Source organism: Pogoniulus pusillus, chromosome 22 (genome assembly GCF_015220805.1).
Source record: "Pogoniulus pusillus isolate bPogPus1 chromosome 22, bPogPus1.pri, whole genome shotgun sequence".
Lineage (NCBI taxonomy): Eukaryota > Metazoa > Chordata > Aves > Piciformes > Lybiidae > Pogoniulus > Pogoniulus pusillus.
Genome location: NC_087285.1, coordinates 16,118,838 through 16,144,715, shown reverse-complemented (window position 1 = coordinate 16,144,715; position 25,878 = coordinate 16,118,838). Strand labels below are relative to the sequence as shown.

Sequence of the window (25,878 nt, the reverse complement as noted above, 5' to 3'; positions counted from 1 at the left end):
TGCTCTGCATGCTTCCCTGACTTTTATCAGAAAAGGTTCATAGAAAGAGGAAGATGAGTCTTCTCCTGACCCTGATTGGTGGCTTGTGAGGCTTCAGAAACATTGACAGCTAGTTGACCACTAAAGGAATTCACTCCCATCATTCCTGCATGGACTGACGTGTTAGCAAGGGTGGGGAGCTGGTTGTGATTGCGGGGGACGCTGTAGAGTGCTTCTGCAATGTCTGCTGCTCTTTTCAGGATTATTTCCTAGAGGATAAGAAGGAGAAAATTAATAGGAGTTACCAATGTGACTCTGACAAACCTTTTCTTACACACTAAAATGAAACATTTCCCTGTCCAAAGTCAAAACCCAGACGCTTTTCTCTCTAAACCAGTTGGCTGACAGGTAATGATTCTAAGATCTGCTGCCTTTCTGATCTGACATCTGTGGTAAGAGAGCTGGAAGTTTCAGTCCCTGGGTCCATGTCCTGTATAACAAAACCAACTGGCAGAATGGGGCTGGAGCCTAGATCTGCTCCAGCTTAATGCCATCTTTAAGGTAAGACTGAAAAACCACTGGTGGCAAGCCATAATACATATCATTGCCCATATTATATAGTAGCTGTTGAAAGTGGGCAAACGTCTCCAGGGTTAATAACACGTTGCTTTTACAAGCACTAAATTCATATCCTTTAAAAGAGAAAACCAGCAAACTAAGCCCCATTCCAGCTATGGCATTGCCCTCTATATTTATTCTTGTCTCACACTGCAGTATCATATACCTTTAGCCCCTGATTTTATCTATACATCTAAGAAATAGCCATGGTTTAGAATTGCTGAAGTAGAATGCATTTACCTGGTTATTATGTGGCATACCATAGAGTGCTTCTACTAAATCAGCAGCCCTCTTCAGTATTACTTCCTGTCAATATAAAAACAGATGCATTCCTCTGAGTTCAATAAACTCCTTGGGGGAGTGGGGGAAACAAATATTAGAACCTTTTATACTCTTCTATGAGTTGTACTGTGTTTTGTATTTTGATTTTTCTTTCTCCTTCCACCAGGTACACTTTAATTGTAACAACCCTCAGCAACCACTGCATGGTGTTAAATCACTGGTTCATCCTATTCACACACACGCTTAATCAAGTCAAAAGGTGAGAATCATTGGTGCTGCAAAATAAAATACATCACTCAATTGTCTCTACCATCTGCACTATAAACCACTCATCGGTTTACTGCAGAGTACAATCCTGAGGTCATTTACTAGATTACTGCAATCAATGTCATTCAGAGCATGTTATGAATCCCTTCGATGTGTTTATTTTATTCTTAATTGCACACTGCAGGAATGGTGACCTTACCCAGCAGGCCACAGCCAAAAGAGATCCAATCAGTGCTATGCTACTGGTAATGCAACCTTTCAACTTTGTTGGTTTGTATCCCCCACATGTTGGGTCAGGGTAGGATCCATGTACACAAAATGATGCACAAGAGGAAAACATATGCGGCATGAGAGAATGGCCCTGTCTGGTGCAGTGTTTCCTGGGAAAACTCCCTGCATGGATGGAAGAATTTAAAACACTCCAAGATATATTTTTTTTCATTTGGAGCAATTTCTGCCCCCCTCCCCCCCACACTTCATTTTCCCATTTGCTTTTTGTGCTCAGTATTTCTTGGAGTATTTCAAACTGGCATTCAAGTAGTAACAGGATATTCTGAGTTCTTGCATTTGAAAGATCTCTCCGAACAATCCTGATAGAAAAATGTAAAGAAGCACTGTAGAATTAACTCAGGAGGTTTCCCCCCCACCTTTTTCTTTCAAAGCATCTAGCAGATTCCCAATTGCCTGGTGAAAAATAATAACCAAAAAAACCCCAACCAGCTGAGCCTGCCCTTTGAGCAAAACATATTTTTGTAATTCCCAGCTAAACACTCCTCTAATACACTACCACAATGCCACTCACCATGGTATTATTCTGCAGCTAGTTTACAAAAATAGTACCAATACCAAGGATTTTACAGTTTGCTACAAAGTTAAACTTTTAAACTTAAAATATTTTACACAATAGCCATATTTTATACCAAAAAGAAACAGTAATGCTCAATTTTCGTATACTGCAGACTCTGATCAGAAAATAGAGATATAATTGCATTCATTTTGCTGTCACCATAACCTCTTCAAAAATCCTTGAACAACTCCTCAAATGACAAGCTTTTAGATGCATATTAGCATTTTTTTTTCAATTTTAAATTCTCTATAATATAAGATAAAATAGTTGTCATACTGCAGTAACTACTTATGACATATATAATGTCCTAAATTCAAAAATGAGATGGAGGAGTTTTGTACTCCCAGTAAACATTTAGCTTGCCTTCTGTTGCACACACCCCTCTCTCAGAACACACATTTAAATTATTTTCCACATATGAACTGAAATGCAGTCTATAATTGATGGATTTTACATCACTACAATTGAAAAAGATTTTGAGGAGTTAAGTTGCTACAGCCATTTTCTGGTTGGTTTTTCATTTGTTTGCTTCTTTCTGTTTTTCTTTCTTTCTTTCTTCCTTCCTTCCTTTCTTTCTCCCTTCCTTTTCCTTTCTTTTTGTTGTGGTTGTTGTTTTGTGGCTTTTTAAATGTAGCTTGGCCACAACAGTTAGCAGACAGACTAAAAATCAACATTCAGGTACATTCAATCCTTTCTGCTCTACAGAATTATCAGAACACTGAGTTGCCCTTTTTTTGCCTCATAGGGAAGACACAAACTAGCAAAGAACAGAGATGCTACTAAAAAAAATGTTATCTTTTTTCAAGCCACGATTTTAGGTGGAAAATTACTGCACAGGTGTTTGACTTTACAAACTACGATTCATTTCACTTCAGTAAAAATTGTTTGCTCTATATATTTCACTGATAGAGAATTAGAATGTGATAGAGAGCTCACAAACTGCTTTGGAATGTTGTTAACCTAAGCTGTCATTATGCCAAATTACTAAGAAAAGAGAAAGTTTCAATAGTCATTTCTGCTCTACCTGACTAATCATAGTTATTTATGTAATGCTGAGCTAAAAAACCTTAGAATGCATCTGAAAGGAGATTGAAGACCATGCTAAAAATATGAGGTAATTGCACAGAATCTTGCAGCCGCTGAACTTAATACCCAATATAATCCAATTCTTAAACACTGAAAGTTCTTTGATGCCATACAATATTGAATGCAAATAAACTAATTGTGATGATGATTTATTGAAAAAATGCCTGACAAGTAGCATTCCATTTTTCTAGCTAGCTAATGGTTATATTCTTTTTTCCCCCCAACATTTTAAGAGTCTGTGAAATCTGAGTTTCATATTTTTTCCCTGGCAGTATTTTCACACAATAAATGCCTCTCTTGTTTATGATGTTTTCAGATCATACAAAGTAGATGCTACACAAAAACTCCTGTGTCAATTAGTGGTATCTTCTGTTCCAGAGCTGAGGGTACTTCTTACATTCATGAACCAGCTTTAAAACCACAAAAAAATTGCTGCCACAGCCACGCTCAAGGTATTTTTCTCAATGCATCTGACACCCTTTGTGGCTCTGCTTAAATTACTGAAGCTACTGTTACAACTCCACATACAAAGGAGCCCCCAAAGTCCTCTATAAGTTAGAGCAACAGACCTTGCAAGGTGCTTGGATTGCGGTGACCAGAAAATTGTTCTCACCTCCATGTCATTACGCTCACAGTGAAGCAGCCCCCGAGCATGTTTGTGTTCGGGATCTAATATATTGCCTTTCAATCAGAGCTGAGAGCCACTGAACACATAGACAGAACATGACGAGCAGGTCAGGAAAGCAATAAAGATTTTACAGAGCTGTCCAAGGTGCTAAATTTACTCAATAATGGGTTTGGCACCATAGTGTTAACCTCTCATTTACTACCAGTTTGAGGGACTAAATTGAAGTAGCTGACTTCATTTACCTTGAAATGTATATTTTATGACATTATGTAAGTAGATTGAAAGGGCACTGCAGTTTTAACAATTTAAAGGCTAGAGCATGTTTAAGATGAAGCTCTAATATTTATTGTATATTGCACTTAAACTATATAGTACATTAAAAAGCATTGATTAAATTTGTAAAAGGTATTATAAAAGAGGACAGCTAATAGAAAAGATCTACATCTTTTAAAATCCAATTGATACTGCACATTGCCACTGCAACGGTGATAGATAAACAGACAGACAGGTGGACAGAGCAGCAGACAGACATGTCCAAGAGCGAGTGAAATTCACATCCTATGAAAAGAATCTCTGCATAAGCTCAAGGTCTGTTTTTCCAGATATTCTTTTGTTCACAGAATTTTTTCTTTGCTTTCATCTCAGAAGCCTAGCAGTAAGTGGGCATCATGTAAGGTCCTTCCAACTGAATATGCAAGTGGAAATATTTCCTGAGAGAGACAGAATTTGACTAAAGGTAATATCTAATTTATGGGGGCATTTGTCAAGAAAGATCCACTCTTTATTAATGCTAAAAGTCTGACAGCTTTTGCTTTCTCATGAAAAGACTTTGCAGCATTTAGAGCTAGAGTGAAGGTCTTCTGTCTTGCATTTTATTTAAAATGAGCATGTTATTATTCCTATTAAAATAACAACTTAGCAAATATTGAAAAGAGGAAAGAATACTTCAGTGATTTCCATCAGAACTCTGCCCTCCATGCATCTATACACCACAAATCCACCTTTTTTCCAAACTGAAGCTGATTCCTGCTGAGGGATTTTTACTTCTTCTTCTTGTTATGGGAATGCAAGTAGATACTTCAACAACATTTTCCTCCTGCAAACACTAAGGAGTGTTTACATAAGCAAAAGAGGAGGCTAGGTAGTGAGATGTGCTGCAACTTTGCATGTTGCAAAATTACTGTAAGAAAGACTATTTAAATCATACTGGAATGATTGTGCTTTTGAAGCACAAAGACTGAGATTCAGACTGAATCCACTTCCCTGAACCAACATTACAGCAGCTTTGCTTGTTTCCCTTGTGGCTTGCATTCCCTCCAGAAAAAAATTCATTAGGGACACAAAACTTGCATTTCGAGTTTTATCATGACAAAAAGATTTCGTGTCAAGTTTTATCATGATAAACACATTGTGTACCAGCTTTAAGAAAGATGGCATATTTCTTCTCTTGACATCTGATTACTTTCTATTCAGCAACTAGAAAAAAAAAATCCACTCTGTGTCCCAAAAGGGCTGTGAATCTAGCCAGATAAAAGGTATCTGGAGCTACACTGAGTTATTCAGCTTAGGTAACTAAATTAGATAATGTTCAAGGTACTTGTTAAATCTAAATGAATTTTGCCAAGACAAAGCTGACCACAGTACATAATAGTCATTAGCCACATATTGTATTATTGAGACCACCAAAGGATTTATGTACTTGGGGAGGGTGTGAGGGGAAGCTGTTCTAGCATACTCTGAGGCATTTATCTTATGTGTTGTCTAGATATCATATCACCTTCTAATGCTCTTTAGCATTGTAATACAAGAGAGAGCTCATTCATCTTCTCAGAGGGTACTTAGGGATGATGATGTCATTCATACTTCCTTGACTCTTATGTCTGACCTCCTGGCTCTGCCTTCTAACTTCCTACTCTTGTGGCTACTTGCAAGAAAAAACCTCTTATTCAGAGTCAAAATGCTGAACATAAGACTCCAGATGCCTTTGTCACCTTGGAAAGGTCATGTTATGAGATTTCAAGTCCAAACTACAATAATTTGTGTTCAAACTTATCTTTTGTTTTTCAGCAAGGGGAACTATAAATGTGCTAGTTAAGGACGCACGTTAGAACCAAGTTCCAAACTTATCCTAAACATCTGTGCATGCATTGTATCTTAAAAGACAAAGAGAAACCTGTGAGCAACTTTTTTGAGTGTAAAGGCAAAACCAACATTATGACAGGGTGTCATTTATAAGGCATTCATTGATCTAAAATCCCATCCATTGAGCTGGCTGTACACCACCCATCTAGCTTGGTGTACGAGAATTTCAGCCCATCCAGAATCTCCCATCTCTCCGCATCTACACTGAGCACTGTATTATTGTATTATTTCCAGCAATTATAGTTTTATAAAGACTCATAAAAGCCATTCAAAATGTAAAAATCTTCCATTTACTGTAAAACTGAGGGAACTATGCCAGCCTAATGGGAAGTGCAAAATAACAAGGCCATTTCACCAAGATGTTTGTACTCACGGAAAGGTGAAAACTTCTCTAGCAAACAAACAACTGAGTTGTTTCCATGTATTATAATTGAATCACACTGAAGAAGTAAACACCATATAGATATAAGAAAAACAGGAAGAGAAAATGAGAGAGAAAGACAGCATACCTCGCTTGAGGGGTAAAAAAAACCCAACAAAACAAAAGCTTCTGCTTACCACTGCCTATAGAATAGAAATGCACTGAACCCCTGGCGCTGAATTTCAGTAGCAATTTCCAGAAAATAAGTCTCCAGCAGGAGCTAGAACCTTAGTTTTTCCAAGTCGTTGTAGTCTCATCAGCCTCCACCCAAACTGAAAATCACAGCCTAAATCTACAGCACTAAAAACAGTCATGCGTGACCTTACCACCTGCTCCGCAATGAGCCAACCTCATAAATAAAATATAGGAAGTCTATATGAGGCGGCAGAAAGAACAAACACTGAAGCGCAAACGCGAGCAGGCACCTAGCCATAAGCAGTGAGAATCGATGATTAAAACACCTCTTAACCACAAAGGTGCTAAATGCGCAGCAGTGGGGGGAAATAAAACGCCCTGCATGAATGGTCTCCATTTGAAATACTACTGGCAAAAAAAAAAGGAACTAATTTATGATGACCACATGCAGGTCTGTCCTTGCGAGTCTCCCACCTTACCCCTGTTATCCTCCTGTTAGTATGGTGTACTTAGATACTACGAGGTATCAGCCTCCTTTTTTTCATCCACACCTCTCATGCTGCTAGTCTTCGTTTCCATAAATGATGGGCATTTACTTCTGGCAATAGAATTAGTACCTAGCACAGATACGTACTTCATCTAGGAGGAGCATTGAATAAACTAGCATTAATACAGTTGCTTTGGAATAACTCTTTGAATACACTGACGTTTGAGAGCCTGGATGCTGCCACCATGCTATCATTAACTGAAGCATCTGGCAAGTAATTTGGATGGGTTTGTTGCTAAAAGTTCTGGAGTTCTCTGCTAATGTTGGGTCTCTAGGTCAAAGGTAGAAGAGTGGGTATGTGAGAGCAGATGTGCAGGATTAAACTCAACTCTGTCAGTGCCTATGTCACCCCTCTCTTAAGGACTTTATCCTACGGTGATTACATGACTCCCATCCCTCAGGTAGCTGCAGAACTTTGATTCTTCTGTGTATGTTTGTAGTGTGTTTTGCCCAAGACCCACAAATTTACAAGCTGAAGGCATTTATAGCTCCCTGCAGGAATCCCTTTGAGTTGTCAAATTTTATCTCCTGAGCCAAATCTACTCTCCATGTACACAGTACAGGGCTGCTATATATAGCTACATTGTACTGTTGTATCTGCCCACATCCTACAACAGATCAATTGGCATCTGATAGATGTCAGTCATCTCGGGGACTCACTGACAGTGTCATTAAGAAATTGATGCTATGGTAATTCTCCGGTATCTTCCACAGCATTTCCCATAGGTTATCTTGTGAGCTCACACTGTGAGGATCTAAGGACAGATTGCCTCAGTATCAAACATTGTGAGATCACAAAAGGAAATACATTCTTCATGTAGTACAAAAGGCTGCAGTATTTAACCAACATGCAAAACCCAGTTCTTCAGCATGTACTTTGCCTTAGCTATGCAGTCTCGTCTTTCATACCAAGATCAGTTTGTCAAATCCAGTGAATCATTAGAAGACAAAATAAAAGAGATACAAACTAGATGAACGGATAAGTCCACATAAACTCAATTCAGTGGCTAACAAAACAAATTCTTCACCAGCTTCCTTTACAGCAACTCCTCCTTCCCACCAGTTTACAGTGACTCATGCTACTCCCATCCATCCAGACAACAAAAAGATACTTCCCAATTTATTCATGAACATACAAACAAACAATGATGACATTAGATCCTCTTTGTCTGACCTCAGAGACTTGCTACCATGCCCTAAAAGCGTATTTTGCACTCTACATTTAGCGTGTGTGCCACAGCAACATTCAGACCCTGAGCAAAATACTCAGAGACATGTACAAAGCTATCTCAGATAGGTGCCTTAGGCATTCCTTTTTGAAAATGTCCCCCAAATTATTTGTACCAGCATCTACAGTACTTTGAAGCAGATGTTCATTACTGAGATTAATGAGCTTTTAGGTTTGGGGGGAGGTTGGGTTTGCATACGTAAGATTTCCTGATAGTTCTTCCTCTGCTCTTCACAGTATTAACAATCCTATTTTTTTTTTTGAAAGCAGCTGCATCTGAGAGTCACAAAGAAGAAAAAAAAAAACAGAGAAAGAAAGAAAGAAAGAAAGAAAGAAAGTAATAACTCAAGAGAAGACTCAAAGTCTTCTCCTGACTATTTTATACCTATATATTTTTGGAAAATTGTCAAAGTCCCCTTATGGAAGAAGAATGTTTTGAATTATTTGAAGGGTCTGTACCTGAGTAAGCTTAAAAAGAATTCAGAAAAGTGAACTGAATTCTGAGACCATTGTTCAATGATCCTGCACAGGCTGCTTTGGAAGCTTTGTTCTGCAGATCCTACTACAGTGCCCATAAGAAAAATTCCCTGGAATAGTGGGGATTAAATTAAAAAGATTGAATGCCACTTGTGAGTTTGGGTGTGACACAGTGTAGATACCAAATGATGCATTTGGAGGAGTGGAAACTATTTTACTTGGCAAATGAACAGGTTGGTATCTATTTTTTTTATCACTTGTATACACAAAGACTTTGCAAACACAAGTCAAGTTGCATCACTTTTAAATTGTTATCCCACTGGGTGAAATCTAGAATGCATTGTGTGACACAACTCACTTGACTGCATTTAAATCTATAGAGATACAGAATTATGTTTGGTATTGCAAAGCAAGAATGTCTGCTCTGTTAAATGGGCAGAGCTGTCTAGCAATTAAGGTGCAAACTGTACCTACAGGTTGTGCCTGTTTCATTTTCAGACTTGGTTTTTATTAATGCATTTACTCTTATTAAACCAAACCAAACACAAAACCAAGTTTTTCATCTATATGCAATTAAAAAGCCACCCAGATTTTCTTTTAATGAAGGGGGAAAAGCAACTCCCCAACCCCCAACAATCAAACATATAGAATGGTTTGGGTTGGAAGGGAACTTGAAGATCACCTAGTTCTAACCACCCCTCCATGGACAAGGACACCTCCCCCTAGATGAAATGATCACATTTCTGGGCTGTTTACTTTGGGTAGAAAGAATTAGTAGTTAAATTTGGAGTTCAGGTTACTTTTAACAGCAGGAAAAGAACTGAAAAATAAGACACATTGAAATTCTGGCCCACAGTAATATTCCACTATGTTCTGTGGAGAGTGAGTGCATAAAAACATTGAAATACAGACTGGGATAATGTTGGTAAGTTTTAGTATTATAGTAGAAACACTGCTCAGTCATAACCCCTACAAATGACTACTTTCACTTAACATTTTATCATCAGTATAATTAAAATAAGTCTCTTGTAAGGGGCATTTTCATTACAACAAAGGACCACTTCAGACCAAATTGAAATGAGAAGACAGAACACAGATTAGGTGTAGATACCAAGTGGTAATTTCCAGGGAAGTATAAAATGCCAAATGTGTAACAACTGTATTTTATAACTACGTGTTCAAAGGACTTAGAGTATTTTATTGCACAAAGAGGCTTTGGCTTGAAAAGACTCTTTCAATGAAGTGCTTCCTGGCATATGCTCAAAAAAAATTTTGACTTTCTTCTCTGAAAGAAAAGATATTTTGTTCCTGATACCATTACTTTTCATTTAGCCTGAAAATAATCAGCTGAAATTTTGAAAGCAAGTATAAATCACAGAATCATAGAATCAGTCAGGCTTGGAAGCCACCACAAGGATCATCTAGTTCCAACCCTCCTGCCATAGGCAGGGACACCCTACCTTAGATCAGGCTGGCCACAGCCTCATCCAGCCTGGCCTAAAGCACCTCTGGGGATGGGTCCTCAACCTGCTCCCCTGGGCAACCCATTCCAGGCTCTCACCACTCTCATGGTGAAGAACTTCCTCCTTACAGCCAGTCTGAATGTTGAATAATCATGTACTCAAGAACTTTATCCAACATTTAACACAGGTAAGATGATATCTTTCTCTGTGTACCTCCACCCCTGTAAAAGCAGGCATCTCATTTTACACAATCTAGGGCTCCTTTTTCAGTGGTGAGTGAAAAGATTGCCATTGTCACTACACCAACACATACTTATGGAGGTGCTTCAGAACTCACCACTGCTGTTTCAAAATACATCAATATTTCAGTAACTTTTTTGATCATCAAAACCTTTTGCTCTCATACTAGTTTAAAGCTGGGGGGGGGGGGGGAAGAAAATCCAAACTATCAAAATATTAATATAATTTCTTTCCTATTTATTAAAATACCCCCATTGTGATTGTCAGAGGTTCCCACCTGGAAAAGTTAAGCACTTCCAGTCTGTGAAATGTTACGACTTCCAGAGATAAGATGCCACATCAAGATGAAATGATGAATATAGTGTGATCAGTCAAGACACTCAGGTCATCCCAAAGAACAAACTTTACAGATTCCAGAATCTCTGTATCTTATACCCCTCACAATATATGAACAAAACCCACTGCTTTAATGCTTCTGTGCTTTGTTTTCATTCTTCTCTCAGCAAGCATATAATTTGTCACCTACAGTCACAAATGTACTCCAAAACATTCCTTAAAACTAATCCAAAATGCATATCCATGTTTATACAAGTGGCATGAGATTGTCTGCTATTGTACTTCGAGGAGATTTCGGTCCAGTTGAGTTATACCAACATAAGTTACATGATTGACTTTTACAACAGAAAGAAAAGGTTGTACTCAAACAACTGTTATTGCCTCAATGGAACAAAAAAATCAATGAAAGTGAAATGAACAAGAGATTTTCTCTGAGTTGCAGTTAATACTACTGAAGAGCTATGGATATTAAAAGGTCAACAAATAAATTAGTCCAAGTGTTATGAAATGAATGATTTGGCTTATAATTGTATTGAGTGCAAATTGTTCACTGCCCATTAGACCAGGTAATTTTTAAGCGTGGTGCCTCAGTTACCATTCCATAAGCAATGATATAGTTGTAAGAGCTGCGGGTTCGATCGAGTGACCTATGAGGCACACCAGGACAGCTGACTTTGCCATGATGGATCACTGAGCCTGATCTCCAAATGGTGCCAAACCTTCCCTTCCCGTGAGGAGATCTCATAAAAGAAACATTACTGCTTGATTCATTTTACCAAAACGCTTGAGTTTTCAAGTGTCAGCAGATGAGTACAGATTGTGAAGTTCTGTATGTCTTATAAGAATTATGGCAACTGGCATCCTATTGCTCCTAGCACTCTCTGCTAAATGGCATCATGATGCTTAGGAGGATTTTTTTCTGCTACTCAGTTGGACTGTGTTGTGAGAAATACACGGCAATCATCTTTTACATCACCGTGTAAACCACTGCATAACACCTAAAACTAGGCTAGAAATGGAAACTGTAGGTGAGATTATAGACATTACTTCACACTTCTGCAATGCCCTGCATTCAAAGACCTCAAAGCACCACTTTAATGGGAATAAATTAAACTTCACAACACACTTTCTAGGAAAATATTCTCTCTCCCCCATCTTCATCAGGGAAAGTCTTAAAGTGTAGCTGCTTGACTGAGGTTACAATGGTCTATAGTTACAACTAAGGCAAGTTTTGTGGGGGTGAGGTAATATCTTTTATGAGACCCACTGATACAGGCAAAAAAAAAAAAGGCACAGTCAGCACTCAGGAAGCAAGGCTTGGGGGCTCAAAAGCTTGCTGGCTTTTTCTAGCTGTATTAGTTAGTCTAATATAAGCTATTACTACTCCATACAAATCCTGATTAAACAGGAAAAAGAAATGAATCTGATATTGCTTTCATGCTATGAAGGAAGATACATGGTGCTTCACAGGGAAGAAAGGCAGCAGCTGCGTTTCCCCACTCCTCCTAAGGGCATGGCATTCCCTGTGAGCCAGGACTCAAAATACGGCAATAAAGGTCTCACCACACTTCCCACAGGACTGAACCTTCAAGGACTGTAACTACGCAGTAACTGCGACGCTCTGCTCTCTACCCTTACATAAAAGAAACTGAAGATGTAAATGCAAAGCCCAAATTACCAAATAATCTGTGCAGAAGGAACCAGGATAATAAAAGCCTAATTAGAATAGATTGTACCACATACAACCAAATCCTGTTTATAGTGTCACTGTGCTATATTTCTGATAAATCACTACATTCAGAGTCTGTTGGGAGGGTGATTTTCCATTTCATCTCTCCATTGAGCAAAAAAAGTGCCATGTGCCTGGTGTCTGAATTTCAATTTCACCAGCACACAGTTGAACTGAACATTATTTGGCACAATACAGTGTACAACTGAGCCACTAAATGGCTGATTTACTAAATTATTATTAGATGAGCTCTTGCTGTTCCAAGTGAAAGTGCAGCCACTGTCTCTCTTCATGGTGTGTTCAAATTGTTCTGTGTTTAAATATTCAGCATGAGGCTAATGTGAACTGATGAACTGAGACTACAAACATTCGCTTTCAATACAGACAGAGAGACAGAGATGCAACATATCATGTGGCCTGCGGAGGTGAAAATGATTTATATTTAAGGATGCTGCTGCCTACTTCCATTACTATAAGATATTCTTAATTAGCTTTGTGTTTGATTCAGGAGTTTGGAAGAGCTAAACAACAGCTGCAAAAGTGAACTATCTGTGTGGCTATGGAGGCTTCAAAAACCTGACAAAATAGTACTTGAGCCTGGATCTGTCACCAAAGTGCATGAGCTGCCACCACAGTCCCATACATGATTACCTTAAGCATTTGAGTCGTGACTTAAAAAGCATGACTTGTACTTCCAACCTCGGCACCAGAAATGCAGAGGGCTGACCATGTTGTGTAATTCTGTGACTTTCTAAGGTCGGAGAGATGGTGATTTTTAAAAATTATTATTTTTTTACCTACAAAAGTTTAGGGGGAAAAAAAGGACAATTTCTTTACTGCCACCTGCTGGAGTTGCCAATAACCCTTTGTCATGCTCAAAGAACAAGCAGCTTCACTTAGAGGACAGTTACAGCAAGCATTTAAAATACTGTGATCCCAGACACTTACAGTAGATTAGAATTTTTTATTGGTGCTGTGTTGCCATAACAACATAAAGACAGCAGATGACTTAAGCTAGGCTTGCAAAGCAAAAAGGCTGCTCATCTGGCAGTTAAAATGAATACAGTTCACTTCACAAGTTCCCCATATGGACCCTTAGTGTATGGTAATGAGGATACCATATGGTGGGAGAAAATGCACAGAGAACAATTGTGCTCCACTGGATGAGTGAAGCGAGCAGGAAGTTATGAGGAAACACAGGAGAGAGATTTGTGCATGTGCTCTCTAACTCAAGGGTTGCTTTCAGAGAGGGGCTTCTCTCTCTTAATCTTCTTCTTAATATATACATGCATAGAAATGACAGAGAAACATATTGTGCATTTTGCAGCATCATTCATCATAAACTGTCAGCTGTGTTTGTAAATCAGCTTGGTAAGATCTTATAAATTTGTAATTCTTAAAAGGTAAAAGTGCTAAGTTTTTAGACAAAGTGCAGGGAAATTTAAGCACTCCTGACAAGTAGAAACATTAGTGGTAATCATTTTAAAAATGCTTGCATCTTCCTGCCTGCATGTTTAGCTGTAAACAATGCTGCAATGAATAAAAGCTTCCAAAAGAGAAGGAGAGGATAAAATGGAATAAATATTATTTTTTTTCACTTTCTTTCAAAAAGTATAAAAAGTAATAGCTGATCAGAACCATATGCATACAAGGTTCTGCTGTAAATGTACATATGCTAGAGAGTATATGCCCTACCCAGACCCTAAACCTGGTAAGACAGCTTGCTAAAGGCTGCAAAGTCAATTTTGTACTACACATGCTTCATAAAAGATGAATATAAATGCATTAGTTAGACACGGTGAGCTAAATTAGAAGGTCAGGCAGGGCTGGAAGGGCTGAAATATCACACAACCAATGACTGTAATTACTCTTTTTTTAAGTCTATTAAGTGGTGTTGTTCTATCAAGGCTCAGGGGTATAGGACATGAAGTACAAGATAAAGTAATGTGTATTTATTACTCCCACGGGATCAATTTACCAGATATTTTCAGCTCCACGGAGCAAAATACACAAATGCAGCCTTTGTCACTTTCTTCAAACGGTGCCTTTTTCCTTCAACAGATCTGCTCCTCAGAGGGACCCTGCTTACCTCTCTGGTACCTTCCCGCCACCTGCAGCTAACTGCTGTATTTTAAGACAAGAGGGATAGAGAAATGTGGGGATCCCTCTTACAGGATGTTCAAACAAGTGGTTCAAGTTGCTCAGATGGAATGTGCAGACTAGAAAATCCAAACCCAGGCATGATTTTTACCCCAGGGCAAAGCAGAAATGAGGAACAGAGAATGGCACAGAGCTCCTTGTCATCGTGTTAGCCCTGATCTGTTAAAAGTTTTGTCATAGACTCTAAATTACACCATCTGCTCTAATCATTTGCTGAGTAAATGCTGACCCACTTATAAAGAAAACTCACTGAAATGTGTATGCACACTGTTGACCTTCAGAAAGGAAAGGGCTTCTTGCCAGCCATTTGTGTATGTCTCTGCCCTTCAGCAGGCAGTGTGGCTCTGTCTCAGCTCTCTCTCACTTCAGAATTCTTGCAAGTCCCCATACACACCCCTGACGTGTACCACCTTGTAAGGGTAATACTTTTATAGTAGCCTCAGGCAACTTGGTCATCTTTTGGATAGCTTTGAAAGTCTCTTCCTGAACATTTTCAACAGGACACATTGAAAACCAAACTGAAAAAAACCCAAAGAAAATCCATGCAAGCCCCTCAACCAACTGGTGAGGAAACAGAAAACAAGATAACAGTAAGGGTTCAGTACCAACCTTAACTGTGGTCTCATATTCCTGCAAATGTTACAGTACAGTGTAGAACCCCCCAAGCACACCTCATGCCCTACACAGATGAATTTCAGTAGCTCCTCTTCACATGCTCCTCCTTCCTGTCTGAAAACTAACTCAGGTTAAAATACTGTGTCGTGACTTGGCAGATGGAGATCCACTCTGGGTCTGTCTGAAGCAACAAACCTGAGCTACCTTGTCTTTATCGCTATTTTAACCCCTGAGCCAACCTGGCCACATTCAGAGACAAGCTTTCTTTGCAATAGAAACAATACCCATGGCACGATGAGTAAAGAGCAGGTCTGTCTGTAAGACTTCCTATTGGAAAAGACAATTGCTTTTTGCAGCCACTGGTTCCTATTAACCACCAGTCATCTATTAGCATCTTAGGTGAGGAGGTGGGATATGTCTTGGGGGGGTCTAATAACTGACCAGAGAAAAGGAGATGAAGGGAAGGTGGAGCCTGGCTACCTGTGTGCTCTGCTCAGCAGGGAGGCCCCTGTGTGCTAGAAAGAGAGGGAGGCTCCACTTTTATCTACATAAAGAGAAACCAGAAGTAAAGGTCCCTTTCAGGAGGGATAAGGGGTCTCCCAGAGAGAGCAGTTAGGCAACAGACTGGGAGGGAGAGGACGACAGATCCTGGAGAGGCTCAATGCAATTACTTTCTTCACAGAGTGAGCAGTCTTGTACTTCATTTAAATACAAGTGATGGGTTGTAAGAGTGCTGAAAATGGCAAATAAATTCTAGGAAATTGCATATAAAGAGGAATTATTGTTATTAAATCATTTAAGGATGGATGTGTTTCAAACCTAGCTCATAGTTGAAACTATTTTACAGCTATAGCTGTGGAGTTTTAACAAAATCACAGAATCACAGCCTACCTGCCAGGGATTTATTTCAAGGCGTGTAGGACTGTGACATGAATGAACCTCAGCAGCCTCAGTATGCTGTTAGGATCTGAGCTCTTTAGTGCAGCCCTTCACTGCAGTTACGTATGCAAGAACCAGCAGCACATGTGCTTTTGTGCACGTATGCAAACTCTCGAGGCAGGGGAACTGCACACAAGCATGCAGGTTATTCCCTGGCTCCAAACACAGGCTTTTTACAGACTGCTCCAACAGGACAACGACACAACTTCTTGACATTAGCACCGTGGTAGTTCTTTTCACTTCTCCCCAGAGAGCTGGTTTCCTCTGATCTGTCTCCTGTCCGTATTAGAAAGGAAAGACTATACTGCCCAGCACGCTCCTGGTACTTGATCTCACTCCAAGCTTTGGGTGCTAATCCCACCACCTCTGTGCTGCTTGTCTCTTCTTTTGGTGCATGTGTATGTACACACACCTGCTAGCCACAGCCCTGCACTGACTGCTTTCTCTGGCTTGCTCTGTACAAGAAGGGAACAGGACTCTGGCTCGTAGCTGGCTCCATAGCCCATAGCCAACAACAGCTCCCACTCTTTTTTCTCCAGAAACTATTTACTGGATTTCTACTTTAAACACATCTCCACGTGAACACAAGTCCTATGAGGAGAGGCTGAGGGAGCTGGGGGTGTGTAGCCTGCAGAAGAGGAGGCTCAGGGGGGACCTCATTGCTGTCTACAACTGCAGAAGAGGAGGCTGCAGCCAGGTGAGGCTTGGTCTCACCTGCCAGGCAACCAGCAACAGAACAAGGGAGGAGAGTCTCAAGTTGTGCCTGGGAAGGTCTAGGCTGCATGTCAGGAGGAAGTTCTTCCCAAAGAGAGTGATTTGTCATTGGAATGGGCTGCCCAAGGAGGTGGTGGAGTCACCATCCCTGGAGGTGTTCAAGAAAAGCCTGGATGAGGCACTTAGTGCCATGGTCCAGTTGATTGGACAGGGCTGGGTGCTAGATTGGACTGGATGATCTTGGAGGTCTCTTCCAACCTTTTTGATCCTATGATTCCTTCTATCACCTGTCAGTTTAGCAGACCAAAGACCCTAGTTCCCAGGTGCTTCTGTTCTCTTAATTATGGGAGGATGTTTTCCACTGGAATTTGGCTACTGAAGCACTGGGAGACAGAATAAAATAATCAGAATCTGCCTTTTTTCTTTGCCTACTTACAGCAGGTAGCTGAGGCATTAAAAAAGCTACAATTACTCCAAGCACGAACAGCCAGCACTTCTGAAAATAGAGTTCTAAATTAGTGGAGATAGAACTTCTCAAACAGCCCCAGTGGCTTTAGAAATGCCTGTTGACACAGATACGGCTGCTGGCTCCTCATCTCTGAGGGGCAGAGCATGTGCTAACACTCACTTGAAGTCCTCAACAATTGTCTGCAGGATTAAGTTACACTGCAGAATGCTCTTGTTGGCCAACAAGAAGGACTGCGTGCCTTTATGAACACAACAATTACAACTGTTTCTGTTTCTTGGAAGATCTCTAATTCATCAGTAATGTTTGAATTGAATAATGGCCAGAAACTCTGACAGCAGTTACCAAAATGTGGTTTGTTTTATCTATTTAATGCATAGGTACAAGTGTTTTAATGACTGGAAAGTGATGATGCACTGGCAAGACAATGGGGAAAACGGAGGAAAGGATATTGAAAGCTTTGAGCACTGCTCTCCTCTGTGCGTCTCACTGTCTGCTTCTCTCATACATTTGCCCTCTCTGCCCACGGTTCCACTGTGGAAGCCATATGGCTTCCAACTCTCTTCTAAGTAGCCACTGAGAATTGTCTGTAGTGGAATACTGCCAAAGCCCTTCCTGGTTTAATGACATGGGGAAGAGTGCTGTGCAGTGCTCGCCCAGCACAGAGACTCACTGCGTCCTTGATTATGATGCTGGAGCCAGCACACGATGCTGGGAATTCAACCATCAGTGCCTCAAACACAGAAGTCGACATGTGCCAACCCCTGCTGCATTCAGCCTCTGTGCATGGCATATTAATGAGTCGTGAACTTGAGGTCCAACCTTCAAGCCTCCACAGAAGGAATTATCCAAAGACAAAAAAACAAAAGGTCCTCTTTGTCCTGTTTCCCTCTGACCTCACTCAGTGGTACTACTTTCTTCACCCTTTTTTTCAGTCCTTAAGCAGTAATTCTTTCTTAGGCCATCACATCATACCTCTCCATACACAACTACAGCTTCCCTTGACTTCAACATCTGAAAAAACAGCTTGAAGAAGCTAGTCAGAAAAAAACATGTTAATCTAAGAGGGTATATGAGAGGAGATATGACCCAGTGCTAACTCTCATTCTTATACCCTATCCATAAATACATGTTTGTATCCATAAATACAATATTGGTGTTAGGATAGGGAGCATGGTGGAGCTTTCTTCTGCCTGTTTCTATGTCTCATGACACTAAATATTTGGAGCCTGGAGAAGAAGAGGCTCAGGGGGGACCTCATTGCTGTCTACAACTACCTGGAGGGAGGTTGTAGACAGGTGGGGTTGGTTTCTTCTCCCAGGCAACCAGCAATAGAGCAAGGGGACACAGTCTCAAGTTGTGCTGGGGGAGGTCTAGGCTGGATGTTAGGAGGAAGTTGTTGGCAGAGAGAGTGATTGGCATTGGAATGGGCTGCCCAGGGAGGTGGTGGAGGCACCATCCCTGGAGGTGTTGAAGAAAAGCCTGGATGAGGCACTTAGTGCCATGGTCTGGTTGACTGGCTAGGGCTGGGTGCTAGGTTGGACTGGATGATCTTGGAGGTCTCTTCCAATCTGGTTGATTCTATGATAATTCTATCATGTTTCTATGATTGGGGTGGTAACAGTCTCAGTCTAAATGGGAAAGAGGAGGATGGTGCTCAGCCTGATGGCTGCACTCCCATATCAACATAAAGAGCATTACTGGGGACTCCCTCAGTGCCACAGGTGGCAGAAAGGGAGCCCAATACTTATGGAGGTTGGTGATGCACTACAACCCCCAGCAGCACAATCCAAACTGGAATTGCTCGGCCTTGTTTTACTTGAATTTCTTGATTTACAGGAGAGCTACAGCCATCTACTAGCAATCTGGGACACTGGGTTGAGGGAAATTTCACAGTGTTTCATTTGAGCCTTGCAAATTCCCAGTGCATAGTAAAGGCTGGTCTCTTATTTTCTGAGGAACATTTTTCCTCTATCTGCACATTTGGCAGCAGAGGCACAATACAGATGAAAGAGCCCCTACAGAAGGATGCTGTCTTTCTTTGCAAAAGGTTGCACCTCTGGAGGGAAATTCAACAACCTATGAAAGCTGTGTCCTCCTGCAAATCTGTCCAAAAGCCAGAGAAAGGGACAGCTTGTAGGAGGTGAACAGAGCCAATGTGAAATGTAACTCTCCAGGAGAGCATGTTTCTCTGGTGCTAAGAGGGAAGGACAACATATCATCGACCCCAAAACTACACTCTACAGCTTTCTGAGGAAACAATAAAAGACCTAACAATCCTGTCAAAAAATCCCATGCTGAATTATATTTCTGTCAAGAAATTAAACAAGATAAGTTATGATGCTCATGAAGCCACCTCACCTTTAAAACACTTCAGAAATTAACTAATCAAAGCCCACAAGAGTCCCTAATGCAAACCTATTGACAGCTCAGAAAGCTCTGGAAGAAAGGTCACAAGATTCACCCAGTCACAAGGGCTATACTGGGGTGTGCATTATTTGAGAGTTCTGGACTAAGACATGAAAGCTCAATTTGTTCTGTGTCTCAGGTTTGCACATTCACATCTTCCTCTCCATAAGTCAAAGTCAGTGTTCTTCACATACATACAATTGGCCTATTTGACTCCTCAATTCACTCAGTAACAGCCATAATGCCAGAGTAGGTAAAGAATTGGTCACATAAGGTGACCCCAGCCCATGCATGCTGATTCTCAGAGTTCCTGTAGCAAAGATCAACACGTTTTCAAATACTTCACCTCTTTTCTCCAGTCTAGCACAAAACTCACTGCAAATTCTCACCAGAGAAAGTACAGTATGGCAAGTTAGCAAGAAAAGATGAGAATGAAGACTCAGACAACCTTTTCACAGTACCAAACATAAATAGTAGAATATGTGAAGTATTCTGTTTCCTCTTCAGCTTTTCCTTGACAGAAATCAACAAAAAATCCCCCACTAATTTTGATGGGAATGAATATCAAATCACTTAAGCATTGCTTTAATTATCATCCTAAACCAACACAAGGTGCAGCAGCAGTGGAAGCACATTCCCTGAACATTCAAGTACCTTGTTTTTAACAATGGTGAAACTCTCAAAATTCTAATGCAAGTACTGCTGTGAGCCTAAAACAAGTAAGTGTCATGTGAACAAGCTGCTTACATTTCAAAACATCAACCAAAAATGTTTTAGAACACAGGGTAAGACTTGCTCTTTAAGAAAGGTAGGAGATGTGACTTAGAATGTCACAGAAGTCTCCTCAGCCTGCGATGAAAGTTGCTGAATGAGCTTTTTACTGGCCATGCCTCTGTTGCAACTTATCTGGGTTGGGTACCAAACCAGGCACATTCCATTTACAGAGTCCTGCACTTTGGAACAAAACCATGCAGTAACCAGCTTTACCATATTTAATAAAACAATAAACTTCATGCTGACCTTTGGCAAGCGTTCGGGGTCACCGGGGTGCCGGGGGATAACCTTCTGTAACCTTTGGAAACCATAGTCAATGGTGGGTTCGTTCAGAGCTGAAACAACAACAAACAACATCGTGATGTGACAAAGGCACAGCAAGCAGGCTCCCTTGCACTGCAACCACTGGCAACGCACCGCAAGACCAAGGAGGAACAATGGCAAAATGTCCTTCAACTGAAATCCACTCTGACTATGAAGTCTTGGTTCAAATATTGTTCTGAGGTTTTGGTTCAAGCAGCAATGAAAACCTTCCCACTTGAGTTCCTAAAGCAAAGTTGCTGGAAAATCTGGGGATGTTGCAGACATTTTCCAAATAGGGGACAATTATTTTCTCAGGAATCTGCAATAAAATTTGGTAAATACTTTGCACTCCATGTTTCATGACTTTTTTTTTTTTTTCCTGCTTCTATATTACAAGGAAGGTCCTTTGTGATTGGAAGACAAAAGAAATAACTGTGTTCGGGACTCTCTCTTGTTCCAGATTATATTATGCATTTAATATGCTCCATGTTCAATGATCACATATAATTTTGTTGTGAGCTACAGGCATTTCATCTTGGCAGAGGCTTAATTTTTCACTTGTTGACACTGACTTCAGAAGCTCAAATCAGCACCAAACTGATCCAAAGACTTAATGAATTAGAAAAAAAAATTAGAAACCCTATGTTTTAGTTCATCTTTCCCCAGCCCTTGCTTAATAAAATGGAAGAGAGAAACGGTGGAACACTTTAATCTTCATGAAAACGCTGCATTAATCAAAGCTCCAATTGTGCCAAGCCTTTAAGCACATGCTTATCTGTAAGCACATACTTAAACCCATTTGCTTTCAGCAAAGCAAATTTGAGCATATTATGTTTTTTGTATGATTGCCTATAATTACAGGGGACTGCTCTGAATGACCTTCTAGCTGTATTTCCAGTCATATGATCACTTGAAAACTCAGACCTTAGTGAGACTTCAACATGTGCTTAAAATGTCCTAAGAGCTCTGCCGAATGGGGACGACAGTCAAGCGTTCTCGAGCACCTCAGAACAACAGCGCATCTTGACTCCCCTGTGCCAAAAGAGATGGGGACATTTTCCACAGGAATTTGTTTGAAAATTGGTTTAGTTAAATGGAATTTAGGAAAAAAAAAAAATCCAATGTGTATTTTAATAACATTTCCAGTGTGGATTTTTATATTTTTCAGCCTGGTGTTTTGGTGGGAAGGAAATCTGATTTTCTCTCCCTCTCTCTCTTCATTTTTGGGTCACTTGAAAGTTCTTCTTCTGTTTTAGCTTGTAATTAGCAATATATATAAATATATATGTATATTTTTTGCACAAGAGACATTTGCCATTGGAATGGGCTGCCCAGGGAGGTGGTGGAGTCACCGTCCCTAGAGGTGTTCAAGCAAAGACTGGATGAGGCACTTAGTGCCATGGTCTAGATGACTGGATAGGGCTGGGTGCTAGGTTGGACTGAATGATCTTGGAGGTCTCTTCCAACCTGGTTGGTTCTATGATAATAAATTACAAATATATCTTGAAACCTTATGAAGGTTTTATTAGGAGCTTCATTTCATGGCTAAAATTATGCCACCTGATTTTTGCAAAGAGATTTAGCACAAAACTGTATCTCCATCTCGCTTGTGTAAGAGTCCTCATGCTGCTCAGTGGTGCTTACCACACAGCAAGTTATATAACTCCATCAGTCTGACAACATGGCACAATTTGTCCATACCTTTTAAGCGAAGAGAACATTTTCTTTTCATGCTCCTAACACTGAAGATTTTTAGCCAGACCACACTGTTACCATGAAAATCACTTCTAATCCTTGGCTTGTTTTTAATTAATTTGTTTTCCATAATCAATTCCACAAAACAGTCCAGTTTAAGGAATTTGTTCAATTAAAATTACTATTTTCAAGCCACATTTCTGCAGCAGGTGGTCCTACTGGCAACTAAAGGTCACGTTTTCATACCCTTTTGGACCTTCAATATGTCCTATCAGGCAAATCGAGGCAGAAGGAAGATGACATAAGGGAATCCAGACCTACCCAACAGCAATGAAACAGAAAGACTGCTGGGGACTGGATGGAGAGGCACACAGTCTAGCAGGATCTCAACATCTCTCCAATGCCAGGAAGGAAATTGCTGAATACACCCTGAAATTACTGTTACAGCACTGTGGAAATACCAGACTAGAAATATTTCAGGCTTTTACTCTCTGGGTTGCTGTCAGGAGTTCTTCATTGTCCCAGAGATCTTTCTGGTGTTCTCAGGGTTTTTTTTTTCCCTGCATTTTGGTTGTTTTTTTTCAGGAATATCTAAATTTGAACTTTATTTATATATAGGTCATTGTATGGAAGGGACAAGAATAAGGCTTTTCCCCTGCCTTTGTCCTTTTTGGTTTTTGGATGGTTGGGTCTCTTTTTCACCCTGGCCAGATACTGTCTGCTCTGTTGTGTAGCTTCATAGAAAATACCAGAGAAACCTGGGTTTGTAAACCCCTGGTTTCATTACCTTTGAACTTCCTCACATACCCTCTTGTCATGGACCCATTTAGTTTAGACTTTCTTCAAATTTGACAAGAAATTAATTCACTGATATTTACATTAAAGTCACTGCTGGTTTATTTTTATTATCAAAAATAGCTGTTCTCAGAGAAGATTAAAAACCCCTTCCAGTTCTAATTTACATTTCTTTTGCAAATATGTTAGAAGATTTTAGTGTGCTTCTGTCAAATGTGTTTCTTCTCTAATTCAGCCTAGTTTATGGCCATTTTCCCTTTACATCCTTTGGGAAAGTAGTTACTAAATTCTGCAATATTATAAATGGAGGCCAGTTCTGAAATTCCCCCCAGAGATAGCAGTCATTTTCTCATATCTTCCCACACATTCAACACATTTGAAATCCTCAGAGTATTTCCTGTGAGTATTTTCTGAGCTAAATGACCAAAAAAAATGTTAATTTTATGGTCCAATCTCACAAGGCATCAAGCATCCTCTGAGAGATACTGAAAACTTTCTGCTTCAAATAGCTTCAGCTTTACTTTAGTAGTGGAGAGAGGCTTGCACACAGCAATTTGCAGGATTGGGTCCTAAACTGTAATTGTCAAATATCACTCATTAGTCTATAAGTGTTCAACTCTTTCAATCTTAGGTAAAATAAGTTTAAAAAAAAAAAGAAATCTTTAGCTGCTTGAACATCTATCCACAGATTGGATGCTATCAGCCCTCCATTCTCAGCTCATCTGCAATACAAGTCAGATGTAATTAGTCACATCTCAACAAAAGATCTTTTAAATACTTGACCCCACCTCCCTTGTTAAGGCCACACCAGCTCCTGTGTCAGTAGCTGGCAAAACTCCAACGAAAAAGTGACATTCTGATCTCCAATCACTGGAGGAGAGCCAGTGCTCAGGCCACCCTTTGGGGCAGCTAAGGTACAAGGTCAGACATGAGATTCCTGAAAGGTTTTGCCTCTCTCCCCAATACATGCAAGCCTGGCTTCTGCTTCTGAAGTCACAGAATCACAGACTTAAGCAGGTTGGAGAAAACCTTCAAGATCATCAAGTTCAACCTATCACCTAACACCATGTAATTAACTAAACCATGGCACCAAGTGCCTCATCCAATCTCCTTTTAAGCACCTCCAGGGACCGGGACTCCTCTACCTCCCTGGGCAGCCTATTCCAATGCCAATCACTCTTTCTGTGAAGAACTTCCTAACATCCAACCTAAACCTGCCCTGGTGCAGCCTGAGACTCTGTCTTCTTGTTCTGTTGCTGGTTGCCTGGGAAAAGAGGCCAACCCTCACCTGGCTACAACCTCCCTTCAGGTCGTTGTAGAGAGCAATAATAATATAATGAAAAACAATCATAGAACCATAAAATCATAGAACCATAGAATCAGCCAGGTTGGAAGAGACCTCCAAGATCATCCAGTCCAACCTAGCACCCAGCCCTAGCCAGTCAACTAGACCACGGCACTAAGTGCCTCATCCAGGCTTTTCTTGAACACTTCCAGGGACAGCAACTCCACCACCTCCCTGGGCAGCCCATTCCAATGCCAATCACTCTCTCTGGCAAGAACTTCCTCCTAACATCCAGCCCATGCTTCTCCCAGCACAACTTGAGACTGTGTCCCCTTGTTCTGTTGCTGGTTGCCTGCGAGAAGAGACCAACCCCACCTGGCTACAACCTCCCTTCAGGTAGTTGTAGACAGCAATGAGGTCCCTCCTGAGCTTCCTCTTCTGCAGGCTGCACACCCCCAGCTCCCTCAGCCTCTCCTCACAGGCTTTGTGTTCCAGGCCTTTCACGAGCTTTGTCACCCTTCTCTGGACACAATGTTGCCCCTTTCCCACAGCAGTCACAAAAAAATGCTTTTTGGCTACAGAACCGTGGAACCAATGTTCATTCAACACACTTGAGCAAACCTGGGTTTACATAGGTAGGTCCAAGGTCACTTCTCCAACTTCTCCTTATATTTTCCCTTTTCTCTTCATAGCCAATGCTTCATTTGTCCATTCATAACAACATATTTCTCAATGCTCTAATTCAGAGTGATTTGGGTTGTTGGTTTTTTTTTTCCCATAATTGGAAAAAGAATCAATAAGAAACATAAACTCTCTATTTGTGCTGCTGACATTCATACATTAAAAACAAGCTAACACATAACTGCACTTAAAATGCATTCCCATTACCCTAAATTTTGAAAGTAGTATTGAAAGTACTACTAACTTTGAAAAACTGTGCTAAATTCAAATAGGTCCCAAGGCTAATGGAAGCAATTTGTATACCAACCCAAACTGACTGGCCCACTTTTCAAAATACAGGTATGATAATCTTGTGGTTTTAAAAGGACATTTAAATTGAAAGACTGTGAATTTAGTAGATAATTATACCAATAGAACCCTTTAACTTGTCAACTTGTAAATCTAAAAGGCTATCAATCACTTCTAAAGAGGAAATAAACCTTAAAATTCTTTGATTGACAGTGCTTACTTTTTATGTGGGGGGAAAAAAAAAAAAGAGAGGAAAGAAAAAAAAAAAAAGAGGAGTAAAGTGGCCAGAAATCCATTTACAAAAGTACATTGTTTTACATAGGTGAGTA

The 25,878-nt window shown here is 40.3% G+C and overlaps 1 protein-coding gene across 9 annotated transcripts in view; it reads right to left on the bottom strand.

Annotated features, from left to right (window-relative positions):
• Positions 1-25,878, bottom strand: part of EBF1 (EBF transcription factor 1) — a 289,221-nt gene that overhangs the window by 11,149 nt on the left and 252,194 nt on the right. For all 9 annotated transcript variants that reach the window (XM_064161950.1, XM_064161954.1, XM_064161951.1 and 6 more), the window contains exons 11-13: positions 20,749-20,837; positions 838-903; positions 71-248 (exon numbers count right to left, since the gene is read on the bottom strand). In XM_064161950.1, coding sequence (XP_064018020.1) covers positions 71-248; positions 838-903; positions 20,749-20,837 — 333 coding nt within the window. The remainder of the gene's footprint in view (positions 1-70; positions 249-837; positions 904-20,748; positions 20,838-25,878) is intronic.